Genomic DNA, 12475 nt, shown 5'->3' with positions numbered 1-12475 from the left:
ACCTGGCAGTTCTTAACCACAAGGATTTCTGCTATGGCCATACCTCCAATTTTAGTGAAGGATAACAAAAGATGTTGGGTCATGCTGTTCATTTAATTATTTTTCCCTCTGACTGAGGCTTTGTGAAATATAACTGTCTTCTGGGCCAAAACTGCCTTGTCTTGAAATGTCATTGTGTTACTCTGTCCACACTGAATTGTAGGCACACCTTCTCCAGAATCAGGGAGCTTTCCGTGTGATGAGAAGAATTAGTTTAGTTTACTAACTACCAGGGGACTGTGTTCAGCCTTATAGACAGGTTGTTTGAATTCAGTATTCTGTCATTAGGCATACTTGTGGGTTATCACAGCTGGAATGAAACTACTTACCTGTCTTACATATGGGAAACTCAAGGTTTAGCTAGTTGAATGTCACTCTCAGTGTCACATGCATGAAAAGCTAAGATTGAAATTTGAGTTTCCTAATTCCAGACTTTTGCTGAATTAACTGATTTTTTTTTTATAATATTCATTGAGGAAGAAATGTGACTTGTGGGAAGCCATCCTTATTTAGAAGAATCAGACTAGGTTGTGCCATGGGATGTAGAGGCCTGGCTTCCAGGAACTAACAGCCACTGGAGGTCTGTCCCAGATTGCCAGGAAGCATGTGGCGCTGCATGGGAGTGGTTCCCTGTCTCCTTCTGAAATAGTCCCCCAAAGAGATGGCTCCCTTCACTCCACCCTATCCTGTCCATCACGGAAGAAGCTCCTCCTAGTCTTGCCCCCTTTACCTGTGTGTCTATAAATAAAAGAGAGTTGTGCTACTCCAGGTTGTTAGAGGCCAGAACTGGTGTGTCCAGACCCATCACGCCTCCTCTCATTTTAAAAAGAGTGTTGGCTCTTATGTGTTTTAAGTTTATGGGTGATTGATTGATAAACAGCCAACATCATCCTCCACGGTTAACCTTCTCTCGTCCACGCGGGACGTGGCTGAGAGACCCCCACAGTGACTAAAGAATATCTTATGAGATGATAAATTGTCTTTTTTTTTTTAACACCCAGAACAGTGCTGCTTATTTTCCTAAAAGATGTCAGTATTATTGGTCTTTGAGTCTCATCCCCTAATGGTTCTAGAAAGCAACAGTACTTACTGAAAATGAGTTGTCTTACAGCAGTATGATTTTATGGCCTGTAATATACAGAAGGGGCAAACAACTTGAAACAAATGGGGCAGGAGATAAAGTGCTATCAATCAAATGTACACACTGACAACATCAGTGGTTGTCAGGTAGGCCACACAGGGAATATGAACTACTACTTGTTTTTGTTGTTCCTTATCTCCTTGTAATTAAAAATTACCACTTTTCTCCCCTTATTAGACCTTAAACTAGGATTTTTAATTGTTCTGCCATTTTGATGGAAATAATCTAACTTTCCTGAAGCTGATTAGAATTCTTGCTAGCACATTTTCTTAGAAAAATATGATGATTCAGTAAAGTTCTGAAGAATGAAGAGGTGCTTCTTTGTTCACAGGAAACGCTTGAATTGTTGTAGTGAATTCAGTCCTATCCCAGGCTAATGATTATACAAGTAGCATGAGGAATTGAGTGGCTTTGGGATGTGAGTCTGAACCTGTGATTGTGCGTGTGTGTGTTTATACACAAATAGAGCTGAGATGATTGTAAGCATGTTGCCTTTTGAGGATGATCAGGACCAGGTCCACCAACCTGTGCGCGAACTGTCTGCCAGTTGCTGCTTCACATTTCCTGAAGAGATGACTGTTCCTCTCTGGCCTTCCACAGTGATCCTTTCAGCTTTCCAGATATTTCTGTAGACAGTATCCAGACAGTGTGCTCATGTGACTTACCTTTTCCCTCCCATGTGGAGGAAAGTGTTAGAAGTGACAGTTGTTATGATGTGTAGCTTCCCACAGCCATTTTGGTGAATATGTTTGTCCATAGGCCCTTGTGGGGCTTTTGTGGAAGTCCTAGTGATGCCTGTAGATTTTGGTTTAGGGATCCGTGTTGGAATTCTTTGCTTGCTCACCTCCTTGATCTTGAATGAAACAAAAGAATGAAAGGTAGTTAATGGCATCATTGGTGGAAAGGTAAACATTGTTCAGGACATGGAGTTAGTTTGGAGCGTTTGTCTTTGAAAGCACTAGGTTTTAGGAACACATCATATTCAAGATTATCTGGTTGAAAAAAGAAATTTCTGCAGAGCAGTTCTGCCATCGTATTTTGGATGTGGACTGTGTGCAAGGGCCTAGATAGTGAATAGTTGTAGATACAGAGAAGAATAGGTTATTTTTTTGCTTTTGGCAATCAGAGTTTAGTGGAAGATAAATAAGAGTAGTTTTCTAAAGAGCCATGAGATTGCCAGAGAAAGGTTAATTTCAACTAATAAGTCTTAAGAGAGCTTCATGAAGAAAGTAGCTTTTGTTTGGGACCTTTAGCAGCAGGAATAAAGGGAAGGAGTTCCAAAATAAAGGAATTGTTTTGGTAATAGACTGAGGAACTACTTTTGGCGGTTGCCCTGAAGTAGTCTAGTATTAGATTTGGTTGAGAAGTGAAGTGGCTTCAAATTAGATTGTATTTGAGAGGAGGGATAGGAATGTAGATTGGGGGTGGGGGCGTGGATTGTAACTGCTTCTATAGATGGCAGTGGGTGAATGATTGGGGGTTACAAATAGGGTTCTGGGGAGATCTCCAAAAATTGTTTTACTATTTGTTCACTGGTTTACATGAGGGAGTGAAGAGGAGTCACAGGTTGAATGATCTAGACTGAAGGAGTAGGTCAATGGAGCAAAATAACTTAAGAGCAGTTATTTTCATTTAAAAAATATTTTTAGTTGTGAATGGACACCATACCTTTTTTTTATTTATGTATTTTTATGTGGTGCTGAGGAACAAACCCAGTGCCTCATGTGTGAGGCAAGCGCTTTACCACTAAACCACAACCCCAGCTCTGTTTCCATTTTTTTAAGGAAAAAATACTCCTGCATAAGGATATTTGCTGGTAAAGAGATGGGAAGGAAGTTTCAGCTAACTGTAGGTCTTCCATTATAATATAGATGTGATTATTATTATAGTCCCCTTTGTTTACATCATTCTTTTCTTGCTGTGAGTTTATAACTCTGAGTTCATAATTCTGAGTTCTTAAATATAAATCCTTTTTTTTAATCTTTAAAATTTATTGTAGTTTTTTTGTCATAGATTCCTAATATTGCTTTTATGGAAGTCCATCTTATAATTGTTTTCCAGCCTGTAGAAATTTGTTTCCATGTTTTTATTTTGATGATATAGTGTAGTGAAGTCCCTTTATCTCCTTTATGTACACATTCAGTTTTTAAGATACAATATATAAGATTAATTTTATTTCAGTATTCCAGAAATACAGTCTGATGTTTTGGGCTTTTTAATTTTTAATCATCGAGCATTTGGTCAAAAGGTACATTAGATGCACCTTTCTTCTTTAACATTGTTTAACTAAAATGAAATAGAATGGGGAGAATAGACTAGGATCAAAAAACATCAGAATGCATAAGGCTAAGTATTGTTTTGTGGATTTTGCTTCAGTTTACATGTGTATGTGTATGTATGTGCACACATATGCTTACTCATGTACCAGGTTATGTTATAGCATGCATTTCTTATTGAGGGCCATGGATCATGGTGAAGAAGTTAAATCTACTGAACAAGAAGGAAGAAAAGGGCAGAAGATTAGGCATTTATTTCTGGGATTAAAAATAATACAACATTTTCAAAATGTTCTTTTGTAAGAAATTACAAATATATGCAATAGCAATTAGAACTTCATAGTCATAATTCATTATTTAAAGTGCCCCCAAACTTTCATAGCAACCTAAATAAGATTTTCAAGTAAATACTGCACCAGACTTGGCTAAAAATAACAGTCCTTCAGTGAGGGATAAACTATATAGGGAACATACTCTTTTTTTGTACATTTAGTCAATTTTCTGTTTGCCTAGGTACTAGAAGAATATTTTGGCTTTATTATTCTTACTGGCTCTTTTTTTTTTTTTTTTTCAATTATTCCCAAACATAACAAATAAGATGTTGATGCTCTAATCTGTCTCCTTATCTCAATGCTCTTTCTACCTTTCAACTTGACTTCATTATCTCATCTTTAATGCTGATGTGCATTTTACGTCTCAAATAAGCAAAGCTTTTTGAAAAAAAAAAATAAAATTCAGGGCCCCAGTGAGGGTTTAATGAGATAGGCAGCTTCTACTGTGATTCTGAGAGCAGTTTGATACTGTCCATCAAAAATCTTAACATTCATACCCTGTAATTCAGGTTATTTTGTTTTAAGGAATCTTTTCTAGGAAATAGTCAAAGAGGCAGATGAGGGTATTTGTTTTAGCATTATTTAAAATGAAGAAAAATAGACACAGTTTAAAACTCCAACAATAAGGATGTGCTAAGTGAATTACAGAATAATTACATGAATATATTATGCTATCCTTAAATAATGGTACTTTTGAAGATATAGGAAGATGTTTACTCAGAAATGTTAATTATTGTATTTAAAACTCTATAAATATTTTAAATATGTATGTATGAAGAAAAGGTACTGGATATTGAGTGTCTCTTATCTGAAATACCTGGGACCAGAAGTAGAATTTTGGATGTAGGATTTTTTTCAGATTTTGATCTATTTGCATATTTATGATGAGATATCTTATACATTGATTGAAGGTAATTTTATACAACATTTTAGTTTACTTGTGTTTTGACTTCAACTTGACATATGAAATCAGGTGTGAAATTTTCTATTTCTGGCGTTATGTTGACACTCAAAAAAGTTTTAGATCTTAAAGCATTTTGGATTTCATTAGCAATTCTTAACCTGTAGATGAAAATGCACCCATGCTGTTAATGGTTAACTCTGATTAGGAGCTATGGGTGCTCTTTTTCCCTACATTTTCTCTAACTATATGATTAGATAGCCAAAATATATTGAGATTAAAAAAGGAAGGGAATATCTTAGAGATCAGGACATTTCTATGAACATCAACCTTATTATTCAAATCATGAGCAGTAGAAGCTGCAGTCGAAACCAGTGATACACTAATCAAGTTTCCTGGTATTAGGACCACAAAATTAATAATAGCCTTTCCAAGGTAGGTTTCTCTGATGTCATTTAACTTTGTCAATATTTAGATTGGTTTTCCAGCTTACTATACAAGAATCTGTGTTGGTTTCCCATTTAAATTGTAATTTCCTGGACTTTGCCCTTATAAATTGTAATTCATTTGTCTCTGGATATACGGAAACCCACGTATCCACATTTTTTTCAAATACTGGGGATTAAACCCAGGGATACTCTACCACTGAGGGGTGCCACATCCTCTGCCCTTTTATTTTTTTATTTTGAAACAGTCTTGCTAAGTTGTTGAAGCCATACTTGAACTTGTAATCTTCCTACCTTAGCCTCCTGTGTTACTGGAATTAGAAACTTGTGCCAGAATGCCTGGCTATAAGTCCACCTTTTTAACAGATTCCCAGGGTAATTTATTCTGATACAAGTGATCAACCTACCATACTTTGAGAACTTGCTGTAGTTGAAATTCCTTCCCTGGCATTTTGATCTGCCTGGATACGGGGAGTTCAGCAGTATGAAAAGCCAGAGCATCCTGGCCCAGTGTTTACCTGAAATAGTACTCATCATAATCATCCATGGACTTTTAAAACACTACAGATGCACAAACTCCATGTTAGAACCTGTTACTTAGATTATCTAGGAATAGGAGCAGAGCTTGTGAATTTTAAATGAGCATCACAGGTTGTTAATAAATCTGTTTGATGGAACTGAGGGTGTAGTTCAGTGGTGGAGTGCTTGCCTAGCATATTTGGAGTTCTCAGTTCAGTCCCCAGGACTGCAGAACAACAAGGACAACAAAAACAAACAAACCAAAAAACCCAAAGGAAATCTCTCTGATAAACCAGTTGACATGAAACACACCATTGGTGGAGCTTGTTTCTTCTAAGCAACACTGATGTGTTGATGAAGAAAATGTGGCTTGGGATGGTGGTAACTGATAGGACCAACTCCCCTCTCCCCCAATTTTTGGGTTCCTAATGTTTCCTCACCATTCATTGATGCAGCAAATTCTTTTTGTTTTCTTGGTAACATTGATTTTGCTACATAGTTTTTACCGCTAGATGGCAGCAAAGGCTAGTTATTTTAGTAGGACAACTTTAAATGTCATTCCCCCCAAATCTTAAAATAATGATGCTGGTTCTTTTCTTGTATGAATTTTATACTTGGACTTGTTTCAATAAATGAGGTATGGAGCTTTAAAATGTGTCATCTCTTGGATCATTTTTGTAGAGCATTATGTCAAGTAACTCCAAGAAAGTTTCCCCCTTCTCCCCTCAAATTTGGAGTGCATATTGCAAGAGAAATACATGCATATGGCTCTTTTAAGACCACACAGTGAATGTTCTACTCGAAGTTGGAGGCTCCTGGGTTTCATCAGAAAGCAGATGTCTTGGAGAAGATTAAGCAAGTTGGAAAGCTTATTCACAGAAGAAAAAATATTTTTTTTTTTCAAAAATGCTTAACTCAGTCAGCCATGGAGTTTGATATTTGGAATGGATTACAAGTCTGAGGGATGATGAATTAAATGAGACAGAGGCAGTGGTTCTTATCTAGGGAGCAGTAGAAAGAAAAGGAATGTCTTCATGGCATATGTTCATTGAATTCTAAAAGTGTTGGCTTATTTCATCCATAGGTTCTAAAAAGAATCTAGTAACCTATACAGCTCCCTGGTTGCAGCAAGTTTTTAGATGAGTCTTATTGACCCACAGAAGTGTAAAAAGGTGAAATATTTTCAGTTTTATTCAAAGTTTTAGTTCTTAGCCTGGTTTCTACATGACCTTTATATTCTTTCATATTACCATAAAGGACAAACATCTGAAAATATACCAGAACAAAATCAGCATTTGTGAGGAAGCTATCAAATTCTAGTTAGACAGCTGGAATCAGGATGTTTCCTTTTCTCTTAGAGAAATTAAGTTTGTAAGTGCTTTGAACTTTTTGGTGATATATTGGCAACATATTGTATAAGAAGACAGTGTTCCCTTAGGAACAGGCCTGATGCCGGGGACTGTGGGGCTCTCATCACACCTTTGTATCTTGGCTGTAGATGTTGAGAAGTTCAAGATTCCCTGAGACCTTAGGTCATTCTGACTTGTGGTCATTGAGGTCTGGTTGGGGAATGGATTCAGGGCTGTCGACTCCCCCAGGGACCCAGCTGTGGAACATTTGGTCAAGGCCATGTATTATCAGAATGACAGTGTTTTTGTAATTTTGTTTTTATCTGTGTTTAGTGGGAAAGTGCATAAGTAATGATGATAGATATAGTGATGAAAAGAAGGAAATGCTAAACTGGAGGGGAATGTCCTTGAAATACTATTGTTTTCATTTCGTTTGTCTTTTATATTGTTTGGCAAATCACTGCTAATTTGTGTGTGGAGGGGGTAGAAATAACAGATAATGAATCTGGCAGGTAGCCCAAAGTTTCATATGCTGCTTTGGCTGTTTTTCCTCTTCATTTTCTTAAAACTTCCCATTATGTAATAAAACTTTATCACTTAAAGTTTCAGTTTTATATGGCAAGGGGGACCTTCAAAGGGGAACCCTGTAGTTTAATTAGCTTATTCCCATTAACCTCCTTTGAGAGAACATTTGGTTTTAAATAGCAGTTCACTGCTGTAATTTATATTAAAGAGTTGTCCAGTTTCTGAGGTGAAGAATAGAGTAAATTGGTACCTTTGTTCTATAATGTAATATGATTTGTGGTTGTACCTAGTCACCTCCCAGTCTCTCTTTCTATAGTAATTACAACAGGGGTTCTGGGGCAAGGTAAGAATAAACATTGAAATATAGTTTTCAAAATCCTTTCTGATCCATTTGCTTATATTATATGCCAAACACAGTTTCACATGTAGAAAAATGTTAAGATAGCCTTGAATAATTGTCTTCCTTATTTATCCCCTTTTCTTTTGTTCGTCGTCAGGTTTTTCTTTTACCACAGTCTTTTCTATTTTTTGGTACCCTTTCTCTTCCCGCTTTTCTTTCCCATTCTCTCATTTGCACGGGTTTAATCTTTTTCCCTTGTTCTAAGGTTTGCATCCTGGGATAGTGACTAGAGCTCAGACCATGAAGGCAAACAGGCTGGGCTCTGTGTTCTACGTAAGGCACTAACTAGCTGCAGGTCCGTCAGCAGCAATCTATTGCCTGTCTTCATCTTGGGATTAAAATACCCACTTGCAAAAATATTCTTTGGGGAGTAAAGATTGTATAGGAACGTCGCTTAAACATCCAAACTGCCAGGTAAGTGTTAGTTGTTACTATTATTATCATTGCTGTTATTTTTGTCTTTTTCCTTGTATCTGTTGTTAAGGTGACTGTGCCTTAATCATAATCCTAATATATCTTTGGCTGTGTTACCTCTCTTGTCTTCCTGCCTTTCCCCTGTTCTCTCATCTCTCCACTTTTTTACTAGAGATATATTACAAGTGTAGGAGCTGAGACTGCTGAATCAGCAGTGCTGGTTCCTGGGCTGTATCTCTAACCACCCTTGGCCTAGAAAATGACCCTTCATACATCCTTTTCCCTCCTTATGCTACTTGCTCTGGTTATTGTGAATCTTTTATATAGTTCACCTGAAAACATTATCTATTCTTCCCTATCTTTTCATATCAAAAAATGAAGCAGTTCTTCCAAATCACTGGTAAAGTCTTTTGCCCCTGACATTCTGTGATTCTGTGTGAAGAACAGATATACACCAACTGTGGCCACCAGGTATGTTGTTATCTATGTGAGCCTTTGTTGAACATTGGTTGTGAGCAGTATTTAAATCCTGTGTTGTATGGGACAGTGGCTTTTAAAATGTGTATGTCCAGTGATGCCCCAGAGAGTTTCTGAGGCTGCACATTCCCTGCATTGAATTTACTAGGTCTAGGGATGTGAAAATCTGCAGAGTCCTAGGTGATTCTGATGAAGGTGGTCAGTGACTGCATTTTTAGAAACATTAATGTAAATATTTAAAAAATAAATAATAGTTGATTCTTATTCTCAAGATTGTAATATAAGAGGGGTGACAGATAATTAAATCACAAGACAATGCCATAATGGAGTTACAAACAGAAATATTTTGGAAACCCAGAGGAAGATTAAAAAGTAAGGAAGGTTTTCAAGTAGTAGTACTGGAGGAGTGAGTAGGATTTCAATAGGAGGAACAAGGGAGAAAAGAGCATTTTAGTCCTAGAATCAGCATGGGCAAAAGTGTAGGACAAGAAGGCCAAATGGCATGTGGGAGGACTGTTAGTACTGTGTTCTGACAAGGGTGCAGGGCATGTCCAGAGTTTCAAAGGGAGATGAGGCAAGAGATATAGACCATGGTCAAAGGTTTGAGCAGCTGTTATTTTGGCACTAAGTAATGTAAGTGTGAGACTAGAGAAGTGCAATGATCAGGGCGGTTTTTGGGGTGAAGGTTGGATGAGAAAGGTGAGGAATTAAATGTAGATCAACTGTCTTATTAAAGTTCGATCTGTACTAAGGTTTGGATTTAGGGAATGGTAGTCCAGGTAGGAATTAGGGAGGACAGGAAGAAATAACAGAGGAGAGTGACTGATTGGATCTAGACAATGAGCAAAAAAGTGGAGAATGGTTCCCAGTTGTTCGGCCTGGACAAAGAAGAAGGTGATATACCATCACCAGAAGTAAGACAAGGAGCAGTTCCAGAGAGAGTGCACATGTGGACACGTGCAGTGTGGTTGGGCTTTCCCTGTGGAACTGTGTAAGAGTATGGAAACTTTGGAGATGTTGCTTTGAGGATCATCATAGAGAAATTAAATTACTATCATCAAGGGACTGAGATAGTCCAAGGAGAAAACATAATTCCTGCTCGTCTGCCACTCTTTTCTTCTCCCACCATGGATACTTCTGCATCCCTTCCCTGGAGCCTGAAAGATAAATTTTCTGGGTCTTACCATGTTCCCACATCCTTTGCATTCAGCCCACAATCTTACCAATAGTGTAACTATTTCTGAGATGCCTATGAAATGAAATGAAAGCATTCTGTCCCATTACTTCAACAATGTGCAGTAACTAAACCATTATCTAGGCACTGATTGGCCTGCATAAGGAGAGGAAATCCTGCCCCTCTCTTTTAGTGACCTTGCTGGCCCCCTTAGCCATTGTGTCTGGACCAAGCAGACAGATTACATAAACTTGCACTCTGCAGGGAGATTTGCCACTTCTTGGCTCTGAGAAGTGTAGTAAGGGCAGGATGCCCCCTTCAAAGCAAATTTCCTTCCTCATTGGCAGTCTGAGAAAAGCCTGAAATAGGGCCATGGTTGATAGGTTTCACTGAAAACAATAGTGATAATTGTCCATTGTTCTCCCCAGTCCTCTCATTCCCATTCTTCAAAGGTAAGATCAGCAGTCTCAAAAACATTTACCTTTTCTAAAGTTTCTGTAATAAATTTGTATTATTCTTATAATCGGAGAAAAGTTCTGTATGAAATAAATGGGCTGCTCATATGTTGCCATGAGAGATGTTGTCCTTCTCAGCATGATCGCTACTCTGACTCCCTTCCTGATGCCCCAAAGGACCTTTTGAGGACCTGTTACAGTTTTTAGTAACTAGTTTTCTGAGGCATCAATAGTGACTGATATTGATGTACTCAGACCAAAACAAATTGAAAGTCAAGAGAAAAGAATTTAGCTCTTTTTCTCTTTCTTCCCTTAAGAGAAGAAGAAACTCCAGCAAATCCACTAATAGTACGGTAATGTATTCTTGAGAAATTGATTTGAGTTGTATGAGATGGCTGGTGGAACTGGCAAATTGGTGAGGCAGAGCATGAAGAGGTAACATTAGGCAGGCTGTGTCTGTCACCACAGGTTGTGGAAATGATCAAATACAACACATAATGCTTCCACTTGCACTGTGGTAGCTTTTGAATATGTTGCCACAGAAAGAGAATGGAACAATGAAGTCAGACCTGTGTCCACATCCCATGTTTGTCTCATTCTAACAGAATGATCTGCAACAACTTCCCTTAAATCTCAGAGTTTTCATTTATTTATCTCTATAATTTCAGTAATACCCCTTTTAGAGGGTCATTGTAAAGTGAAATAAAATTGAATAAAGGATTCACTTTTTTCCTGTTACGTTACCTTACTAACCAGAAGTCTACTGTGGGGACACAAAGCACCACCTAGCACTGTATTCAAGACCCCTCACAGTCTGACTGGACTGTGTCTTTCGAGCTGTATCCCTGCCCCACTGTACTGCTCATTGTCCTTGGATGTTTGTTGTCTGGTCTCCTGCCTACCTCCACCTCTACCTTGGGGGTACCTCTTTGGGACACCCTTTTGGCTCTCTCTATGCCAGGCATCTTCATCTTCCAGCCCATACTCACATCTCATCTGTTTCTGAAGCCTAACCCTCAAACCCCCAACCCAGAATAACCTGCTCCTCTTCCAAACTCCCTCAGTACTTACTGTCTACACTGTTCCTTCTCTGTGCTGTACAGAAGCGCAACTGGCTTACAGAGTCAGTTGGTTCGTTTTTCTAATGCAGCAGTTTTCAACCAGGGGACGATTTTGCCCCTTAGACATTGTTGTGATGGTTGGAGGATGTTGCCTGGCGTTTAGTGAACAGAAGCCAAGGATGCTCCCAAATATCCTACAAAGCACAGAACTTGCTTCTCCCGAACCAAGAACTATCAGGCCCACACTGTTGGTAATCCTGAGATTAGGAAACTGCTCTCATGGGGAAAAAAGCCGATGTACTGAGAGTTAAAAGAAATTAATTTATGGAATCTTAGAGAAGGAAACAAATGTTTAGAGACCATCTTAGCATTATGACCCCTACTAGTGAGAAAATAAGAAAAAGGAAATCTAATTTCCAAAGGAAAAGAAATCAATGCAAGTTGTTGGCATGTTTATGCCCAAGCCTTATTCCCAGTCAAATTTTAAATGTTTAAAGGAAGGTGGCAAGTCTTAGATAGAATCCAGAAAGTTTTAGAAGTTTGAGCCACACATGATTTTAGAGATCATCAAGTCCAGTTCTCTTATTTCACAAAGGCTAAATGACTTGCTCAAGGCCTCACAGCTGACTGGAAGAAGCATGAGCTGGAATCTGGTCTTGTTGGTCTGCCTCTAGTATCCTCCCCGTCACTCCACTTATCTCTTTCTTTATGAAAATTGATTAATCTACTCCAGAATCTCCAGTTGATTGATAGAAATGCATTTTCCCATTTGATTAAATGTTGTCTGATTGTCTTATTTCTTGTCTCATTCCTTGCTCAGGTTATTAAGGGCAGTGAATCTTTCATCTCCATAATACCTGCCCCACTGTTGGGTAGGAGGAACACAGTGTAGTATGTCATGATCAGTAAATTGATCATGTACCCATGTGAAGCTTTGAAGAAAAGATATTGCACACTGAGGCACTG

General features: G+C 38.2%; 2 protein-coding genes across 4 annotated transcripts in view; one reads left to right on the top strand and one right to left on the bottom strand.

Annotated features, from left to right (window-relative positions):
* Col8a1 (collagen type VIII alpha 1 chain) overlaps positions 1-12475 on the top strand; it is a 525631-nt gene that overhangs the window by 165467 nt on the left and 347689 nt on the right. The window lies entirely within an intron of this gene.
* The window catches only part of Filip1l (filamin A interacting protein 1 like), a 291043-nt gene continuing 279527 nt past the window's right edge, over positions 960-12475 (bottom strand). For both annotated transcript variants that reach the window (XM_047563744.1, XM_047563746.1), the window contains one exon: positions 960-2033. In XM_047563744.1, the coding sequence (XP_047419700.1) occupies positions 1842-2033 (192 nt within the window). In that variant the 3' untranslated portion in view covers positions 960-1841. The remainder of the gene's footprint in view (positions 2034-12475) is intronic.

Source organism: Sciurus carolinensis, chromosome 9 (genome assembly GCF_902686445.1).
Source record: "Sciurus carolinensis chromosome 9, mSciCar1.2, whole genome shotgun sequence".
Taxonomy (NCBI): domain Eukaryota; kingdom Metazoa; phylum Chordata; class Mammalia; order Rodentia; family Sciuridae; genus Sciurus; species Sciurus carolinensis.
Note: the sequence above shows the minus strand (reverse complement) of the source record. Positions and strands in the feature narration are given on the sequence as shown.